The sequence below is a fragment of the Myotis myotis genome, unplaced genomic scaffold (genome assembly GCF_014108235.1).
Source record: "Myotis myotis isolate mMyoMyo1 unplaced genomic scaffold, mMyoMyo1.p scaffold_m19_p_3, whole genome shotgun sequence".
Taxonomy (NCBI): domain Eukaryota; kingdom Metazoa; phylum Chordata; class Mammalia; order Chiroptera; family Vespertilionidae; genus Myotis; species Myotis myotis.
The window spans coordinates 207084277-207101891 of NW_023416335.1; the positions used below are offsets into that span (position 1 = coordinate 207084277).

At 52.9% G+C, this 17615-nt stretch overlaps 2 protein-coding genes across 4 annotated transcripts; one reads left to right on the forward strand and one right to left on the reverse strand.

The window, feature by feature from the left end:
* CUNH22orf23 (chromosome unknown C22orf23 homolog) lies at positions 1-7161 on the reverse strand. Of its 2 annotated transcripts, none has more exons than XM_036296689.1 (7): positions 7010-7161; positions 6524-6635; positions 5389-5451; positions 1919-2101; positions 1106-1237; positions 792-892; positions 1-620 (listed from the first exon to the last, which is right to left on the reverse strand). In XM_036296689.1, the coding sequence occupies exons 2-7, from the start codon at positions 6624-6626 to the stop codon at positions 549-551; spliced, it is 654 nt and encodes a 217-aa protein (XP_036152582.1). In that variant the 5' UTR covers positions 6627-6635; positions 7010-7161; the 3' UTR covers positions 1-548. The 2 variants fall into 2 exon arrangements, with proteins under 2 accessions (XP_036152582.1, XP_036152580.1); XM_036296687.1 differs by having other exon boundaries at positions 6951-7161.
* Positions 7162-7204: 43 nt separating this feature from the next.
* POLR2F (RNA polymerase II, I and III subunit F) lies at positions 7205-16818 on the forward strand. Of its 2 annotated transcripts, none has more exons than XM_036296690.1 (5): positions 7205-7360; positions 8939-9008; positions 12112-12242; positions 16074-16145; positions 16568-16818. In XM_036296690.1, exons 1-5 carry the CDS (start codon positions 7341-7343, stop codon positions 16704-16706), a joined length of 432 nt encoding a protein of 143 aa, XP_036152583.1. In that variant the 5' UTR covers positions 7205-7340; the 3' UTR covers positions 16707-16818. The 2 variants fall into 2 exon arrangements, with proteins under 2 accessions (XP_036152583.1, XP_036152584.1); XM_036296691.1 differs by having other exon boundaries at positions 7206-7360; positions 16639-16818.
* Positions 16819-17615: the final 797 nt, after the last annotated feature.

Consider the following 17615-nt stretch of genomic DNA (forward strand, 5'->3'; position numbering starts at 1 on the left):
TGACCTGCGTTAAATGTGTTTTATTGGCCAATTCATCGTAGTGGTTAAACATTTGCCTAAGGCTGTAAGAAGTCAAAGAAGCAGGCCCTAAGACAGGAAGGAAGAAAGGAGCCATGTTCATTCCCGAGTTCAGAAGACTAACCATGGGGGCGCAGCGAGGCAGGTGGTGGGGTACGGGCCTGTGGCTGCCCTCAGACCTCTGTCCACGAGGTGTGTGTGTGTGTGTGTGTGTGTGTGTGTGTGTGAGAGAGAGAGAGAGAGAGAGAGAGAGAGAGAGAGAGAGAGAGAGAGAGAGAGAAACTGGATCTCAAGAGGCACAGCTGACCCAGGACCCCTGGGTGCAGTCTTGGGAAGAATCATTCTCTGACGTCCATTTTATAGGGTGCTGTGTATGCCTGGGTAGCCTGCACCCTAGGCCAGGGCAGTGCTGTATGACCATCTGACATGGCTGGAGGCCTGAGTGGGTGGGCTGACCTGGGCATGACCCTGCTTGGCAACGGGGTGGGCCCCAGTGGTCAAGGCTGGGCTGCTCCGCCCCTGGAGACGGACTAGGCAGTGGCCAGAGCCTTCCTGAGTTCCTTGCTCCTCTGGTGGTCGATGTCCTCCATTTCCCGTAGTTTCTGCAAGGGCAGCAGGGAAAGCTGGGCATCAGGGCAGGAGCTCCAGGCGCCAACACAGACGAGGCCAGAGCTGGACTCTGCCAGCCTCAGCCACAGCCGGCCCTTCCTTTCTACACGGACCTCATACTTCTCATGGTGCCACGTCCCCGCCGCCGCCTGCTCCTGTCCTACCTGGGAGATCTCTGTGAGGATGAGCCCTCGGTACTGTCTGGCCCGGCCCAGGGCCTCCATCTCAGCCAGGAAGTCTTTCCTCTCCTGGATCTCCTTGACCACTGGACAGAGAGAAGGGTGGTCATCGCTCAGGGTGATGGGGGCCGTCAGGCTCCTGGGAGGGGTGGGGGAGGGGGGCAGGGACTGCCTCTTGGGGGAGGAAGCAGTTCTGTAGTCACATCGTGTCTCGCTTAGTTAGCCCTCAGGGGTCAACCCTTCCCGGTTCTGGGCCCCTCCCTCCCCTCCCCAGCGCCAAGTGGCCCATCGGGGCTCACGTTCTTCAAACCGGTCCGGCTCGGGGGCTGGGTCCTTCCGCTGCACAGCACGGGGCTTCCTTTTCCGTTCCTCCTTGTCCTTCCCGGCGGCAAAGATGTCCTGGAGTCTTCGCTTCTCCTTCTCCAGATCTCCTGTAAGGCCCAGAAAAGGCCTAGTTAAGGCACGGAGGGCACCCCGGTTCATGGCCGGTGTTCCCAACTGGGCATGCTCGCTCCAAGGTGCCCCGGGAACATGGAGGCGGCTTCTGCAATCCCGGCACCGTCTAGCCACGCGCTCCTGAGCCTGCCTTGTCCAGATAGGCAGGGAAAGGGATGGGAAGAACCAAGAAGAGAGCTTCGTCCGAACCCACACGCGGCTTTGGTGCAGAACAAGGTAAGAAAACTCAGTGATCGCCGCATGGCGGCCTGTGTGCAGTGCAGCGGGGTCTGGGCCCAGAGTTCTGTGACGTGCCACGGAGGAAGGGGATGAGGGCTCCCTGGAGCAGGCTGGGGTGCAGAGAGCTGGATTTGAGGCACCGTGTCAGCCTGAGAGAGCCATGGCCATGAGGTCTGACGGCCAGCCACTCATCAGAGATGGAGAGAATCCAGTTAATTGTTGAAGAGAATTCTGGAAAATTTTTGAAAAAGGACAACCTGTTTTCTGCTGCGCCCTGAACGCTCCCCGGCTAACGTGCCAAGGCTCAAGAGCATTGGCGCCAACAGCGGGGGAATCTGAGTAGATTCGTGCTCACCTGCCCTGCTCATCTCCCCGCAACCCCCTGTCCCTCGTGGACGGGGGTACAGAGGGGCTCTGGTCCAGGCCCTCTCACTTACGGGTGGCTCGAGGCTTGAACTGCTCCCGGCTGTAGGCCCCATTGGCCTGGCACATGCTGGCAGGCCGGAGCTGGGACCGGGCCGCCAGGATGGGAGGCAGGCAGACGGCTGAGGCCGGCTGCTTGGCAGGCAAGACCCTCTGGCTGGATGTCGGGCTGCAGTACAGGGGCAGAGCTTCTCCTTCTGGGGAGGAAAAGGTTGGGGTGGGGGTCCCCTGGATTCGTATCAATTTGTAAATTGGCACCGTTTATAATGAGGCTAACAGTGCAGAAGAGTCTTCCCTCCTCCCCTCCCGGCCCCCCTCTGCAATGGCAGCAATTTGGCGGTCTCGTCCGTTCTGTATGATCCTATATAAACATGCTCATACAATGGACCACACTGCGCTACATTCCATAACACTCTTCACTTAACAGTGTATCACGGATCTCTTTCCAGATCACTCCATTTACATGTAGCTTATTTTTTTAAATATATTTTTATTGATTTTTTACAGAGAGGAAGGGAGAAGGATAGAGAGCTAGAAACATCGATCAGCTGCCTCCTGCACACCCACACTGGGGATATGCCCGAAACCAAGGTACATGCCCTTGACTGGAATCGAACCTGGGACCCTTTAGTCCGCAGGCGACGCTCTATCCACTGAGCCAAACCCGTCAGGGCTATGTAACTTATTTTTTACAGCTGCATACTAGTCCTTACGATGGCTACATCATATATTCAACTAGTCTCCGCATTTCAGAAATTCAGGCTGTCTTTATTTTATTTTTACTACTTCAAACAACACTGCAATAAACATTCTCGCACACCAAGCCTTCGTATGGTGCTTTTATTTCGATAGATGGATTCCTAAAACCTGCTTGGTCCACAGGGAAGGAGGGATGGTTTGGATGGTAATAGACACGAATCTGTCTCACTGCCCCGGCCCAGACCTGGGGGCTCCTCCGCTAGGCCGGCCCTGTTTGGATCTGGCCCGTCTACCTATTCCACCTTCTTCTATCATCCACCCGGCAAATACGTAATGAGCATCTACTCTGTGCCAGGCCAGACCACTGGGGGGAAGTGGTAAGAGAGACAAAGTCCTGCCTTCGAGGCGCCTGCATCTGGGGTGTGGAGTAAGGGAAAATAAAATACGTAGTATGTTAGGTGGCGGAGCGTACAGTGTGTGACAGCAGGACTCACAATTTAAGGAGGGTGGCCAGGGACGCCCTCGGGAAGAGAAAAGACCCGGCCGTGGTGAGGGAAGGGCACTGGAGGCAGGGGAGCAGCGAGAGCAAAGGCCCTGAGGTGGGAATGTGCCTGGAATGTCTGAGAACAGCCAGGAGGCGGGGTGCCAGGAAAGCCGTGAGCAAGGGGGGTGTGGTGGGAGTAGAGGTCAGAGGTCATGGGAGACACGAGAAGGACAGGGCCCCGTAGGCCTCTGGAAAGACTGGCTCTTACTTTGTGTGAGGTTGGAAGCCATCGGAGGGCTCTGAGCAGAGGAATGACATGATCCTCTTGGTGCTGTTGAAAATATAATACAGTGTTGGGGGCCAAGGGCAGAGGCGGTCAGGATATGGGCTGAAGGTCAAGCGATGGGCTGGCTGATGGGTCAGGAGGGGTCTGGAAGGACGGAGCTGCCAGTGTTTCGCATTGACCTTCCCTTCACACGGCGCTCTGCGTCTCTCTTCTAAAGTGATGCTGTGGCCCTAAACGGTTTGGCTCAGTGGATAGAGCGTCCGCCTGTGGACTGAAGGGTCCCAGGTTCGATTCCGGTCAAGGGCATGTACCTGGGTTGCGGGCACATCCCTGGCGGGGAGTGTGCAGGAGGCAGCTGGTAGACGATGTTTCTCTCTCATTGATGTTTCTGGCTCTCTATCCCTCTCCCTGCCTCTCTGTAAAAAAAAAAAAATCAATAAAACATATTTAAAAAAGTGATTTAATAAAGTGATGCTGTGCCTCCTAGAATGTCCCCCTGCTCCCTCCACTCCCTATTTCTGCCTGTCCAGTGCCAGATGCTCCCTCTTCCTCTGGTCGATTCTCAGCAAATAATTATGGCCCGAGTAATTCTGGGAGTTCAGGTAAAGGAGAGAAATTTGTGGCTTGCAACAGAATTTGGAACAAGGCTCAGAACAACAGTAGGATTTGAATAAGAGGAGAGAAGTAAAGAGAGTCCAGAAGAAAGCAGATTCAACAGCAATGCTTGGGGCAATTAAAAAACCCAAACCTCTAAGGGGAATAACACTGCCAGGTGAGCCAGTTACTTGTGTTGGCCTAACCACTAATCCTTCAATAAATATTGAGCACCTGGGTGCTGGGGCTACCCCAGTGAACAAGGCAGACGTAATCCTTGGTCTTCTGGCATTGACTTTTAGTGGCATTCTAGGACAGTCTCTGTAGTTGTGTGACAGGGGACACCATTTATTAGTATGCTGCTGACTGTGGAGACTCAGTTATGACTCAGATGTGCTATGGCACTCGGCTCTGGCAGCCTGAGTTGCCCTTGCCCACAATAAGGAAGGACATCTGACCCATGACCTGGCCTGATGGATCCTCCCTCCCTCCCCAGCCGGTGCTGAACAGATGCTGCCTTTATCTGCCTCCCTGACTCTCCCTTCCCTATGCTTCTGTGGTTAATCAGATGCCCTCCCGATACACACATTCTTTCTTCAGAGAAGGCGATAGCTTTTGATAGAATCAAGTAAAATGGTCAAGCTTACTCTCTCTCTCTCTCTCTCTCTCTCTCTCTCTCTCTCTCTCTCTCTCTCTTATTGATTTGAGAGAGAGAAAGGGAGAGAGAACTATCAATGGATGATCCTGACTGGGGATCGAACCTGCCACCTTTTGGTACCAGATGCCGTTCCAACCAAGTGAGCCACACCAGCCAGGGCTGGCATTCTGTCTCTTAAAGGGAACTTTCCAGGACACTGTTTGATCCATTAAATGTTGATTCAGTTGAATCTCAGAAAGTGAGGTTGCTTACAAGATCTTAGTGCCCGCCCCCCCGCCAAATACTACAATTTGGGGTCAGAGGTGAGCAGTGCAAAGGCTTTGCATAGTCTTCCCACGTTGGAATTCTGCCCATTTTCTTGTTTCTGCTAGCTAAGCTATGAATGGATAAAACAACAAGACACATACATACACAGTTCTCTCCTCTGGGGAGCTCATACGGCATGTGTGTAACAGGGAGGAACAGACTGCAGACATGACAGTTTTGAGACGATTTTGGCTGGGCAAGAAGTTCTAGTTGCTCTATGATCTCCTGGGGAGGCTGGCTAGAGCGGGACTGCAGGAAGCTGGTTGTGCCAGGATGAATGTCAGGAGGGAGTAACAAAAGCCCCTCAAGGTCAATTCCCCAGGGGCAAGATAAAAAATACCGCGCTGTACTGTTTTGGTCTTTGAAAAGGATGCCCACTACTCCTTAAGATGGAAGAGCACTAAAAAGGTGGCCCAGAACCCCTCTGTCCAGCAAGCCTCTGTGGACTGACCCTTACTTTTCATGGTGTCCATGATGTGTCGCTGTTGGAACTTAGTCAGTTTGGATTCCTTCATCATCACTGCAAGAGAAAGCACTTGAGTCAGGCCACCTGGGCTGCGGGCAGAAGCCTTCATCTCTCACCACTGAAATGCAAAATTGTCACCTCCTCCCACCATTCTGCACCCAAGCACTCCCTCTCTTACTCTCCTGCTTTACTTTTTCCTGTAGCACTCGTCACCATAGCTCTATAGATTTTGTTACCCTCCCACTAAAATATTTGCTCCATGAGAGCAAAAATTTTTGCTGTTTTTTTTCTTCTTCTTTTTTTTTAATGCTGTATCCTCACCACCTAGAACAAAGCACATGGTGGGCTTTTATTTTTTTATTTATTTATTTTTTTAAATATATTTTATTGATTTTTTACAGAGAGGAAGGGAGAGAGATAGAGAGTTAGAAACATCGATGAGAGAGAAACATCGATCAGCTGCCTCCTGCACATCTCCTACTGGGGATATGCCCGCCACCCAGGTACATGCCCTTGACCGGAATCGAACCTGGGACCTTTCAGTCCGCAGGCCGACGCTCTATCCACTGAGCCAAACCGGTATCGGCACATGGTGGGCTTTTAAATGTTTTTCATTGAGTGAAGGAATGCATGCATGAATGAATGAGCAAGTATTCACAAAGCATGTGCCAGGCACTGGAGCTACACTAGGGAGCCAAAACAGGAACAACCATACCCTGATGGAGTTCCCGGGCTAGGGGTGTAGGATACTGATCCAATGAGACACGTTGAATATCTGACTACAGGTTATGCTGAGTCCAATGAAGAAAAGGTATTTGGTAAGGTGAGGGCACATAACAGTTGTTGTTGGGGGTGGGGCTGCGGGGGGAGGAGATAAGGCTTCCCTGGGAGGAAGCAGAATGTTCCATCTAAGAAATGCACAAGAATGATCTACTCTGAAATCATTTATTCTTTGACTTTTAGCCACTTGCAAGTAAGTTGTAGGACCTGAACCTTCCTGAACCCAAGGCTTCTCCTCTGTAAAATGAAAATAGCAATGACGAAGCCACAGGTCACGTAGGGGAGACCTGAGTTTCAGAGGATAACTGCTACCGCTCTTACCCTGTCCTTTAAGCGTAGTACTCACCTCTGAGGAGCTCGCAGGTTCCAAGGGTGTAAGTGGTCTGCTTGGGGCAGCGACAGAAGCCCGTTCCTTTGGTCACTGCCTTTACCCTATCCTGGGAAGCCATGGGAGGGCTCTGCGGAGGATAAAAGCGCGGTGACACAGCCGTCTCCCAGGTCCAATCTCTACTCCAGCCCCCCCCAGCCCGCCCCTAGCCCAACACCAGGAAAGTCTGGGAGCAGTCCAGTCCCATTAGAATTGTGACGCCGCTCTCCACTATTGCGACAGTGCCCTATCCTTCCACCCGAGCAGATACGCAGGCAGATGCACACACGTGAACAGAGACCTCATCTTGACCAGGTGTCTGTGGCAGGAATGCCCTAGGCAGGGGGCCTCCGATAGCCGTGCTCACGACAGTGCCTTAGGTGTTACGCCCAAATTGAAACCTCACCCTAAAGTAAGACGCCGGTTGGGTGGGGCCCCACGCAGACAGCGACGGCTGGGACCCACCCCGTCCCCAGCGGTGGCTGGGCTCCGAGAACCAAAGACCGTAATCACGGCTCTACCGCGGCACCACGCGCAGGCCCAGCGGAAATACTCTGAGATCCTGGTGCACCAAGCGGGCCGCTAGACGCTCTGGCTACCATGGTAACGAGCGCGCCAGCTATTCGGCGCATGCGCACACACCTACAGCACGGGCCCGCCTTCTGGTAGTGATCGCTTCCGGGTTACCGCGCAGGCGCAGAGAACGCGTGGCGCTGAGCGAGGCGGGGGCGTGCGGTTTGTGGGGCTCCGCGCGCGGGTGCGGGGCGCGGATCCGGGTCGCTGCGGCGCGGGCGTCATGTCAGACAACGAGGACAAGTGAGTGCGAGAGCGAAATGCTTTGGCGGATCCTCGGCAGGGGCGGGTGAAGCGGGAACCTGGGTCGAGGGAGGCTGGGGAGCCAGGAGTCGAGGATCAGAATCTGAGGGGACCTGGGCTGCCGAGGGGGCCCGCGGTGCTGGAGCCGCGAGGGCGGAGAGCATAGCCCGAGGTTGGGCACAGGAAGGCTCGGGCTCGAGGGTCCAGAGAGGATCCGTGCACAGGCGCCTTCAGCAGACTTCCGCCGAGCCGGGCGCTGTGCCTTGGTTGGGGCCATTTCGGTGCATTAGGCATAGTCCCCGATCCCCACGTGCTCCCTTTCTAGAAGAGGGGACGGCCCATGGACAGATGCAACAGCATCCTGTGAGCTGAGGCAGGGCCTCGAATAAAGTTTTGTTTCAGCGTCGGTGAGATGCTGTAGGAGCGGCACTCCTGCTTGTATCAGCCGATGGTAGTAGCATGGGTTTCCGCACGTTGTTCTGCTTCAAGTCGCAGGAGCTGTCCACGATGTTAAGTGAGGACCTGCTCTGCAGAAGCACCGCAGGGGTGAGGAAGGCCTGCAGGTGCCGTCGCCTGGCTGAGAAGGCGGTGGCGTGTACGAGGGCAATAGGAGTAGAGGTAGTAGAGGTCGTGAGCGGCGGCTTGAGTTCCGGATTTATTTTGAAGCGAAGGCCCGAATGATGTTCTGATGTGTGTGTGTGTGGGAGGGGGGTGTCCAAGGAGAGGTCTGTTCTGAAGATGAAAATAGGGGCTTGGTCAGCATAAGCATATTATTCCAAACGAAGAAGCAGGTGAGGTCATCAGAGGAGTGTCCGTGGAGAAGAGGAGGTGCCTGCTGGACCCTGGGCCTGAGCCTTTCTGTGCCCACCCTCGGGCGATGCTTTTGGCTCCCGCCCTTCCTGCTCGCTGGGCCCCCATCAGCAGTTAGAGCATCCCAGCATCCCAGGAGGGGTGCTTGGGGGGAAAAGAGGGGAAACCTGCCGAGGAGACTGGGAAGGAGCAGCCAGTGAGGCGGGGACACACCAAGAGAGTGAGAGAGGGTATTGAGGGAGAGGGAGTGGCCTAGGGTGCCAACTGGGAGGCCAAGCTCAATGAGAACATGAACAGTCCATTGGATTTAGCAACACGGACGTCATTAAGACGCTCGAAAGAAGCAGTGGTTTTGAGGGAGTTATGGAGGTGGGCATCTTCTTGGAGTGAGATTACGACAGAAGGAGAAGAGAAGGATGGGAACCCATGGCGTTGGACAACTCTTCCATTAATTTTGTTCCCAAGGGGAGCATGGAAATGGGCTCCATGGGGAGAGCATAGAGAAGTTTTGTTTGTTTTTTAAGGTGGGGCAGTAGCTACATGTTTACATGCTGATGGGAATGATCCAGTAGAGAGAGGAAAGAAACAGTGAGGATGCATGAGTCCCGGCACACTTTGGGGGGCTGATGGGAGTAGGTTTGAACACAAGTGTGATTCACTCATTAAGTAGATATTTATCGAGCGCCCCCTCAATGTTGGCTGAGACACCCCATGCCCTCTTCGATTCGATTAAGTGATGCTCTAACTAACTGGTCTCTTCTTGTACAGTTTTGATGGCGACGACTTTGATGATGTGGAGGAGGATGAAGGACTAGATGACTTGGAGAATGCTGAGGAGGTCAGTAGTTAACCCTGGGCTCTCTCTTCTGCAGCCCAGGCTGCCAGATGGCCTGGCCAGTGATAACTCCCCGAATGCACCTGCCTCCTGTTTGTGCCCCTGCCACAAGCACCCCCAGTTAGAGTGAGCAGAGTTCTAGTCCTGGGTGTGGTGGAGAAGCTCTACAGGGTGGGTCCCAAGGCTTTTGTCCATTTGGATCACAGCCCATGGCTTCTGGGACTGTTAGTTCACTGATAGGTGAAATGTTACCTTCATTCATTCAACAAAGGTGTTGAATGTTTATTATGCACCAGGTGCTCTGCAGGGTGGGGGCACATAGGAGCAAGGGGGGGGAGGGGTGACCTGGGATAAAGCTGGAAGAGAAGGGCCCAGATCAGGCAGATTTCATAGCCTCAAGATAGCGGGAAGCCACTGAGGAGTTTTGAGCAAGGGAGTGGCATGATCCGGTTTGCACTTTAGAAAGAGCATTCTGGCCTCAGAGTAAGGAGCGAATTGGGGAGGAACAAGAGTAAAAGAGAGAGACCAACTAGGAAGCTCTCATAGACCTCCGGGGAGAGGCCTGTAGCTTGGACTTGGGCACTGCTGGTGTCAGTGATGAGAAACAGATGAAAGATATTTTGGTGGATTGGCTATGGACTGAGAAAGTGGGAGATGACAAGGATGACTCCTAGGTGTCTGGCTTGAGCGGCTAGGTGGATGGGTGACTGGCTTCGTGAATAGAATAGGGCTCTCCCTCTTGCATGACTGATGCAGGAAGAGGTGCTTTATGTCTCCTGGACAGAGTGGTCCCTTGACTTTCTTAGGCTTGGAAGCTGAAGCCCCTCTTTGAATTTTCTCCCCCAGGTACCTGTTCACTGTGTCAGACACCTCCTTCCCCACCCTTCCGGTCCCCTTCCATTCCTGTCCTGTCGGCTTTGCCTCCTACCTGTGGATTAGCTCTCGTCCCTTTCTACATACCCAGGGCTCAGCCTGGTTTAGATCTTTATTGTTTTTCACCATCATTACTGCAGAGATTGTGTTCCTGGTTTTCCTGCCTTCATTCTGCCCTGATTGCCTTTCTGCTGCCAGTCGTCTTTCTTACCTGATTGATTACTATTGGTCTCCCTTAAAATGGTCTCTTTGCTTCTGCCCTTGCCCCTCAGAATATTCTCAACTGAGTATCCAGAGTGGTCATTTTAAATGTTAAGTCAGATTGTCTCTCTCTTCTGCTCAGAACCCTCATCCAGTGGTTTCCCATCCATTCACAGTAAATGCCAAAAAGATGTCCAAGGTTCTCCATGACCTGGCCACTCGCTCCCTCTGTGACCTTATCTCTTCTTGCTGCCCCTGTCATGCCAGGCAGATTCCTGCTTAGGACTTTGATCATGCTGTTCCCTCTTCCAGGAACACTTTTCCCTAAGATATCCCCATGACCTGCTTCTCGCCTCCTTCAGGTCTGTCCAGGTCATCTCACTGAGGCCTCTGTGACCATCCTATTGAACTTGCAGCATCCTCCCCTTCCTTCCACATCACTGCCCTGGCACTTCCTGTCTTTTTTCTCTGTTGTCATACTGTACACTTTACTTATTAATTTTATTATCCCTTCTCATTATAACATAAGCTCCATAGGGGGAGAATTTTTTTTTTTTTAATCATAACACATTTTATTTTGTAGAAACACCTGTCAGTAAATTTATGGTCAAATACTTTCATCAGTGTTTCCATTTATGACATTTTATTTGAGAAATTTCAGTACGGATTTAACCAGACATATAAATCATATGGGGCGAAATGATTCTCTCTTCCATTTTGTGCCACATCAAGAGCTGGCGTTTGTGTTTACTCTGTCGCTGATAGCTTCGCGTCTTTGAGCAGATAACTTTCTGTCCCTGTTCTGTCTGGAAAATGGGCCATTTGAGCTAAAGGATGTCCAGGGTCCTTAGACTGTTAAAATGTGTACACAGTCTCCATGTGGTCTCCACTTTCAGTCCTAGCGTATCAGGGTTCTCTCCAGTGAGTCTTCTGTTGATTATTCAGGAAGTTTTTCTGTATTTTAGTGCATTTCCAGTTTGTTCCTGGGAGCATGTCCGTGCAGCATCCACTCACTCTGCTGCCATTTTAAGTCTCTATGTAGGGGAACAATTTTTATGTCTTCCTGCTCTGTCCCGAGAACTTAGAACACTGCCTGATATGTAGTAAACACTCAGTAAATATTTGTTGACTTAATTCTTTATTATAGAATTTATTCTCCCACCTACGACCCTATGTGCTCCTTTGCTCTAATCATACTCCACAATTAGCTGTCTAAACCTAGTGCCTTCTCTCCCTCCTCTGTCCTTTGGACATGCATTTCAACCTGTCTCCATGTCTTTCCCTTCCGTTGGCTTGGGGACTCCAATGAATTCTTCTACACTAGTTCCAGTCTCATCTCTGGACTGTCTTCCTAACCCCCGCATGAGTCAGATGACCCTCACCTGCTTAACTTTGCTGCATACCTTCAAAGCACTGCTGTTCTGTTTACTCTTTCTCCTTCCCAGACTGTGAATTCTTTGAGAGCAGACACTCTTAGCTTTCTGTCTCAGCACCTATTATGTCTGGCATGTGACAAATGCTTAATAAGTAATTGTTGAATATATGTATATATATGGAAAAATGTTTGCTAGTTTCTGCCTTCACTGACTTTTTAGCTCCTTGACCCATTCACTCCGTTATCCTACCTGAAGATGGGATGCTTGCTCCTCGCTTCCTGCTTAGGGTGATTTGTCGTCTGTGCTCAGGGCTTCTTTGTATGGGGCCACGGTTCCGGGACAGCCCCATCTCTGGACCCTCTGCTTCTCTCCTCTGGATGAAGCAGCTGGCTTGGAATCCTGATCATGATTCTTCTCTCTTACTAGGTCTGAGACTTTGGCTAGTTCGCTGACTCTCCAAGCTTCTAAAATGGCACTGTAATCCCTACCTCATGAGGTTGTTGTAGGATTAAATGACGTGTCAGTAAGGCAGCTGCACGGTTGCTGGGGAGTGACAAGCAGTGGCGGTGGTGGTGGCTATCATCGTTGGCATTGTCATCCCTCCCTCACTCAGTAAGGCGCCCTGAGACTTTCCCTCTTTCTGCTGTGGTGTCCAGGAAGGCCAGGAGAACGTTGAGATCCTCCCCTCTGGAGAGCGACCGCAGGCCAACCAGAAGCGGATCACCACACCATATATGACCAAGTATGAGCGAGCCCGCGTGCTGGGCACCCGAGCCCTCCAGATCGCGTGAGTGTGTGCCCCTTTCCTGTCTTTTCCATCCGTCAGGCCACAGTGAGCCTCTGAGCCGTTGATATGGCCCAGCCTGGCATCTAGAAACAGACTCTCCCTGCTTCCACATGCTAAAAGTGTGGGTTTAGAGAGCCCTAGACCACTGTGGGCCAGTTAGTGGGGGGGCTGTGGCACCCCCATTGGGCTTTTGGTGGTTCTTGACCATGGCCAGCCCGGAGGAGTAGGAGAACCCTCCATGTAGAGGCCATGCTAGAGATGTGAACACAGAACAGTGATGGGGTTCTGGGGATTTGAAATTAGCAGGCTTGCCTTTATCTTCCAAGTCTGAAACCAGTTGAAGAATAACAAGATTCAGGAGATAGCCACTGGATAGGAGGTGATGAAAATGTCTGAGGAGTGCCTGCTCCGACAGTGCCGGCCTCCGCGGCTGTGTCTGCAGGGGCAAGCCCGCCTTCAAAGGTTGCAAGGCCCCCTCTCTGCAGGCAGGTGGCTTTCAGAGAGCAGAGACTCCCCCAAAAGCTAGGCCACAGATGCCTGTGTTCCCCCCTCAGGTTCCCTGACAGATGAGTCACTCCTCCTTCCTGGGGAGGAGTAAGCCGGGGGACAGAGAGGGCAGGTTGGGACTGTTGCTCTCATGAAGGTCTCCTAAAGGAGCCCTCCCCAGACTTCTTATGAGCCTGTGTGCAAGTATTTCTGGCAGTTGGGCTGCTTCAAGTAGGGAGTGTTGGACACTAGGGCAGAAAGGAAGCTGGGGCCAGCGTGTGGAGTGTGGTGTGCTGGAGGAGCACGTGTCCCCTTCCTAGTTTTCAATCAGCTTGGGACTTGATCTCCTCCAGGGGTGAAGATGGCCACCGTGTCCACCTCGATAAAGGGCTTTATGGTCGGGCAACATTGCTCCTCCTCCGCTCCACAGCAGTAGACCTCGCTGGTCTGGGAGAAATCAGAGCCGCGATCCATATGGCCATTTTGGGGTCTTTGGGTCCGGATCCTCTAGGCCACCATCAGTTATGGTAGCTGCTATCTACATGTGAACATTTAATTTTAAATAAAGTAAAATGGAAAGTTCAGCCGTTTGATTTCAACAGCCACGTTATAATATTCAGTAGTCACCTGTGGCTGTGGTTTCCATAATGGGTAGTGCAGATAGAAGACATTTCCATTGCTGCAAAGCAATTTATTGCTGCTCTAGTGCTCATCTCTGCTAAAAATGACCCGGCAAGAAGAATAATGCATAAATTATTTTTCAAGTAAGTTAAGTCTTTCAAACATTGAATAAGATACTGTGCTTGCACCTGTTGGGGTGTGAAGATAATTAGACAGAACCCTCCTGTCTTCCAGGTGTTTATAGCGTGGGGGGAGGTGACCCCTTCACAAATACCCAGAACCCAAGGCAGGCAGGTGTGGAGCTTTGTAAGAGGCACAGAAAAGGGGAGGAGGGAGTAAACTGCAGAGGAGGTGAGAGTTCAGGCGGGGACAGGAAAGGACGGTGTCCCTGGGAACAGAAACAGCATGAGGCAGGGTCCACGTGGAGGCAGGCAAGTTTGGCTTGTGGTGGGGAATGGCCAGTGGCTTGGGACACAAGACTGGAAAAGATGTCACGGAGCCTTGAGCAGAAGATGGGTGTGCGGTGGTGGGCAGTGGGAAGCACTAAAAAGTGTGGAGACAGACTTTCAGAGCATGAGTCCCAGGACCTGCTTTTCTTCGGAACAAGGCATGGTCCCACGAAGCTGGGTCTGTAGTGCTCCTTCCAATGGAGGGGTAGGCGCTGTCCGGCGGTTCCCTGCTGCTGTGAGTGGTGGACAGCAGGGCTGTAGCTTATCCCTAGCACCAGGCATGCCACCCTGCAGTGAGGTGCTGAACGGACATTTCTCGGATAGTTTTTGGATGAACTCGCACGCCTTTCCTTAGCACCACCTAGTGGCGACGTGAACTACAGCCACTTCCTAAGAATCATTGCCGTGTTCTTTCATGGTGTCTCTGGTGCAGACAAATTACCTAAGGACACACTCTCACGCTTAGCACATTGCACGCACACAGCAGGGCTGGATGAATGAATGCTCTTTAATTATTCATATCTGGAAAAAAGAAGGCATATGCCGCATTCTGTAAAGCTTTAACACTTACTGAGAGAGGATATAGGGCAAGTTAAACACTTGGTCTCTGCCCTTGGGAAATTTTCAGGCTTTTGGGAGTAATAAAGTATTTAGTAATACAATTAGTAAATTATCTGGTGTAAACTGGTGGCTCTCGCATTGGCTGGTTACCAGAGTCAGCAGGGAGCTTTGTAAATGCAGGTTCTCAGGCCCCCTCACTAGAGAGTCTATTCCAAGGGTCTGGAAAAGGGTCCTGGGACCCTGACTTTAGTGCATTCTCCTGGTAACTCTGATGATCAGGTTTCGGATCTATTAGGGTAAACCTGAGCTAGAATCATTAGGTGGCTTCCTGGAGGAGGTGGGCCGGGAACTGGCACCCCACCCAGTTGTGCTGTGGGTCAGGCATTGTGCCAGGGCGTGTCCTGGGCCACAGGTGCTCATCATGGTCTAATGTGGAAAACTTCAAACAAGGAGTCAGGCCGAAACCGGTTTGGCTCAGTGGATGGAGCGTCGGCCTGTGGACTGAAGGGTCCCAGGTTCAGTTCCGGTCAAGGGCATGTGCCTGCGTTGCGGGCACATCCCCAGTGGGGGGTGTGCGGGAGGCAGCTGGTTGGTGTTTCTCTCTCATCGATGTTTCTAGCTCTCTATCTCTCTCCCTTCCTCTCTGTGGAAAATCAATAGAATATATTAAAAAAAACAAAAACAAACAAGGAGTCAGAGTCCAGGGGGTTTGGTGCCAAGAGAAGCCTGTGTAAGTGAGCCGGGCACTGAGGGTCCAGCTCATGATCCCCAGAGTGGAGGCATTTGAGTCTCTCCAAGGCCCATAGGGAGAGGAAGAGCGGTCAGAGGACACAAGGTAACACAGTGTCTGTCGGGAGCCTCAGGAGTTTGGTGTGGTGGGAACATGGGGTGAACACAGGCAAGTAGCATGAGATGTGCTAGAAAGGTGAGCAGGAGGCTGGAGGAGCAGGACTTCTGAGGGGTGATGCCAAGATAGAGAAGGAAAATGGGAGCTGGGCCCTGAGGCAGGGCCTGGGGGGGCGGTGGGTTAGGGCCATCCGAAGGGGAGCCTTTGCTCATGCCATTTCTCTGTGCCGGGAACTCTGCCAGAGGCCCTGGGGAAGATCCTGAGAGAGGCCTTGTGGGTAACTTACTCTCATCCCGTTCACAATACCCTTGTTTTTAAGTTTGTGGATCCTCAGCTTATAAATGGGAGGTGTTACAGCCCAGTGGATAGGAGCATGTGGGGTTCACATCTTGGTTCTGACCTCTCTGTGCCTCAGTTTCCTCATCAGTAAAATAGAATACTCACCTCAAATAACAGTCTGTGCAGAGAACTGAGAGCAGGTGAGACACTCAGTGAGTCGCTGCCTGTTAGCCAGTAGTGTCCTAGCGTCATTGTAGGCGAGGCAGGGCTTTTTGTCTTCATTTTCACATGAGGATGCTGAAGTTTAGAGAGAAATTCAGTGTCTTTGGAGGCAAAATTTAAACCGGGTCTGCTGGCTCCCACTCGCATACTCTGTCAGTGCCCCTGAACCACTGCTCCCCACCTGCCATGCCTGTCGGCCTAGAAGGTGACCTTTCTTAGAAAAAAGGGAGGTGACCTTTCTAGGTGAGGGCGGGGGTGCCCATCCAATCCTGTCTGTGAACTAAGCCCCACCCCCACTCCCAGTTTCCTGTTGGACCTTTCTCCCTGCGTTTGCCGTCTCCCCAACACCTGTCCCTGTGCCCACAGGATGTGTGCCCCCGTGATGGTGGAGCTGGAGGGGGAGACAGATCCCCTGCTTATCGCCATGAAAGAGCTCAAGTAAGTTGCCCAGATTGGGGTTTGCTGCTCCAGAGCCCGGGCAGGCATCCTCTGGATTCTCTGCTGCACCCCGACCCCACCTCCCTGCCTGGGGAAGCGGTGATGGTTCCTGTGGGTCTTAGCTTGTTCAGGAGTCAGCGCACCAGGAAGGAGGAGGGAGAGGGAGGAGGGGCAGGCAAAGGGGAGGCCACTGAGGAGACAGCACCTCTCCTGCCCCTCAGAGTTCCCTGTTCCTGCTGCAGCCTGCCTTCCCAGCCCCCATCTTCCTCCTCCTCCCTCAGACGTGGGATGGCAGGCCCCTCCAGACCACTGTCCCACACTCGGGGATGCAGGAACGTTCTTTTTATTGTAGTTCTTTTCCTGCAAAGTCCACTCAGCCCCAGGAAGAGGCTCCCTGACTTCTCTTTCCTCGCATTCTGCAGACAGTCTGCCCCTCCTGCTGCAGAACTGGCATCTCCAGCCCTCACGTGCATGTGCCTTCTCCCCGCCACAGGGCCCGAAAGATCCCCATCATCATTCGGCGCTACCTGCCTGACGGGAGCTATGAAGACTGGGGGGTAGACGAGCTCATCATCACGGACTGAGCTGGAGTCATCTTCCCAGCTGCGCCTCACCCCAGCTCCTGTTCCCACATCCTTTACACGTGTAAATAATAAACTCTCCAACCTTCCCACCCCTGCCTCCGGCTATCTGCTGTGCCCACCAGCCTTTGCCCCGCTGTCTGGAGGCTGCACCCATCCCAGTGGTCCCGTGAAGGTCAGCTCTTTAAGAAGCACCAGGGGCCTTTACCCCTGTGGCTACCCCGCATCCCTCCCTCCATCTCCCCTTCACCAGAGCAAAGGCTGCTGCAGGGAGACACCTCAGCTGCCTTCCCAGCAGACAGACCAGCCTTTGTGCCCAGGGAGCTGGTTGCCATGGAAACTCCCAATTTCCTTTCCAGTGGGGACTGGCTGCAGGGGCTTCTCCCTTCTCAGGAGTATCACAGAGCAGGTCTCATCAAGCCACCCATTGTTTCCTAAGGACCTGCCTCGAGCCTCTTATCATGGGCTCGGATCCCCTTTCAGGAGCAGTGCCCCAGCAGGAAGCTTGGGGACGCAGTGATCTCCGCCCTCCCCGGGCAGAGCCCTGCTGGGCAAGTCAGCTGGAGCAAGGACCCAGCACCTGCCCCCCTTGTCCCCACTCCTCAGGCCACTGCCCACACGGTGTCCTCCATGGCCCGCCTCCCGGTCTGCCACACCCATACCCTCTCCTTCCCAGCCTCTGGGAGATGTCCTTCCTGTTCCGTGTGGGCCTGTGACCCTCTGAGGCCCTGACTGGGATGGGTGCTGGGATCATAGTGGGCAGGGGAGCAGGACTCCTGGGCTCAAGGCGTGGCTTTAAATCAGGACTGGAGCGCACCTTCTGTCCTAGGTTCTAATGGGTCCTATTCTCTTCACCTTGCTTACCTGACACGCGGTAAGACCAATCACA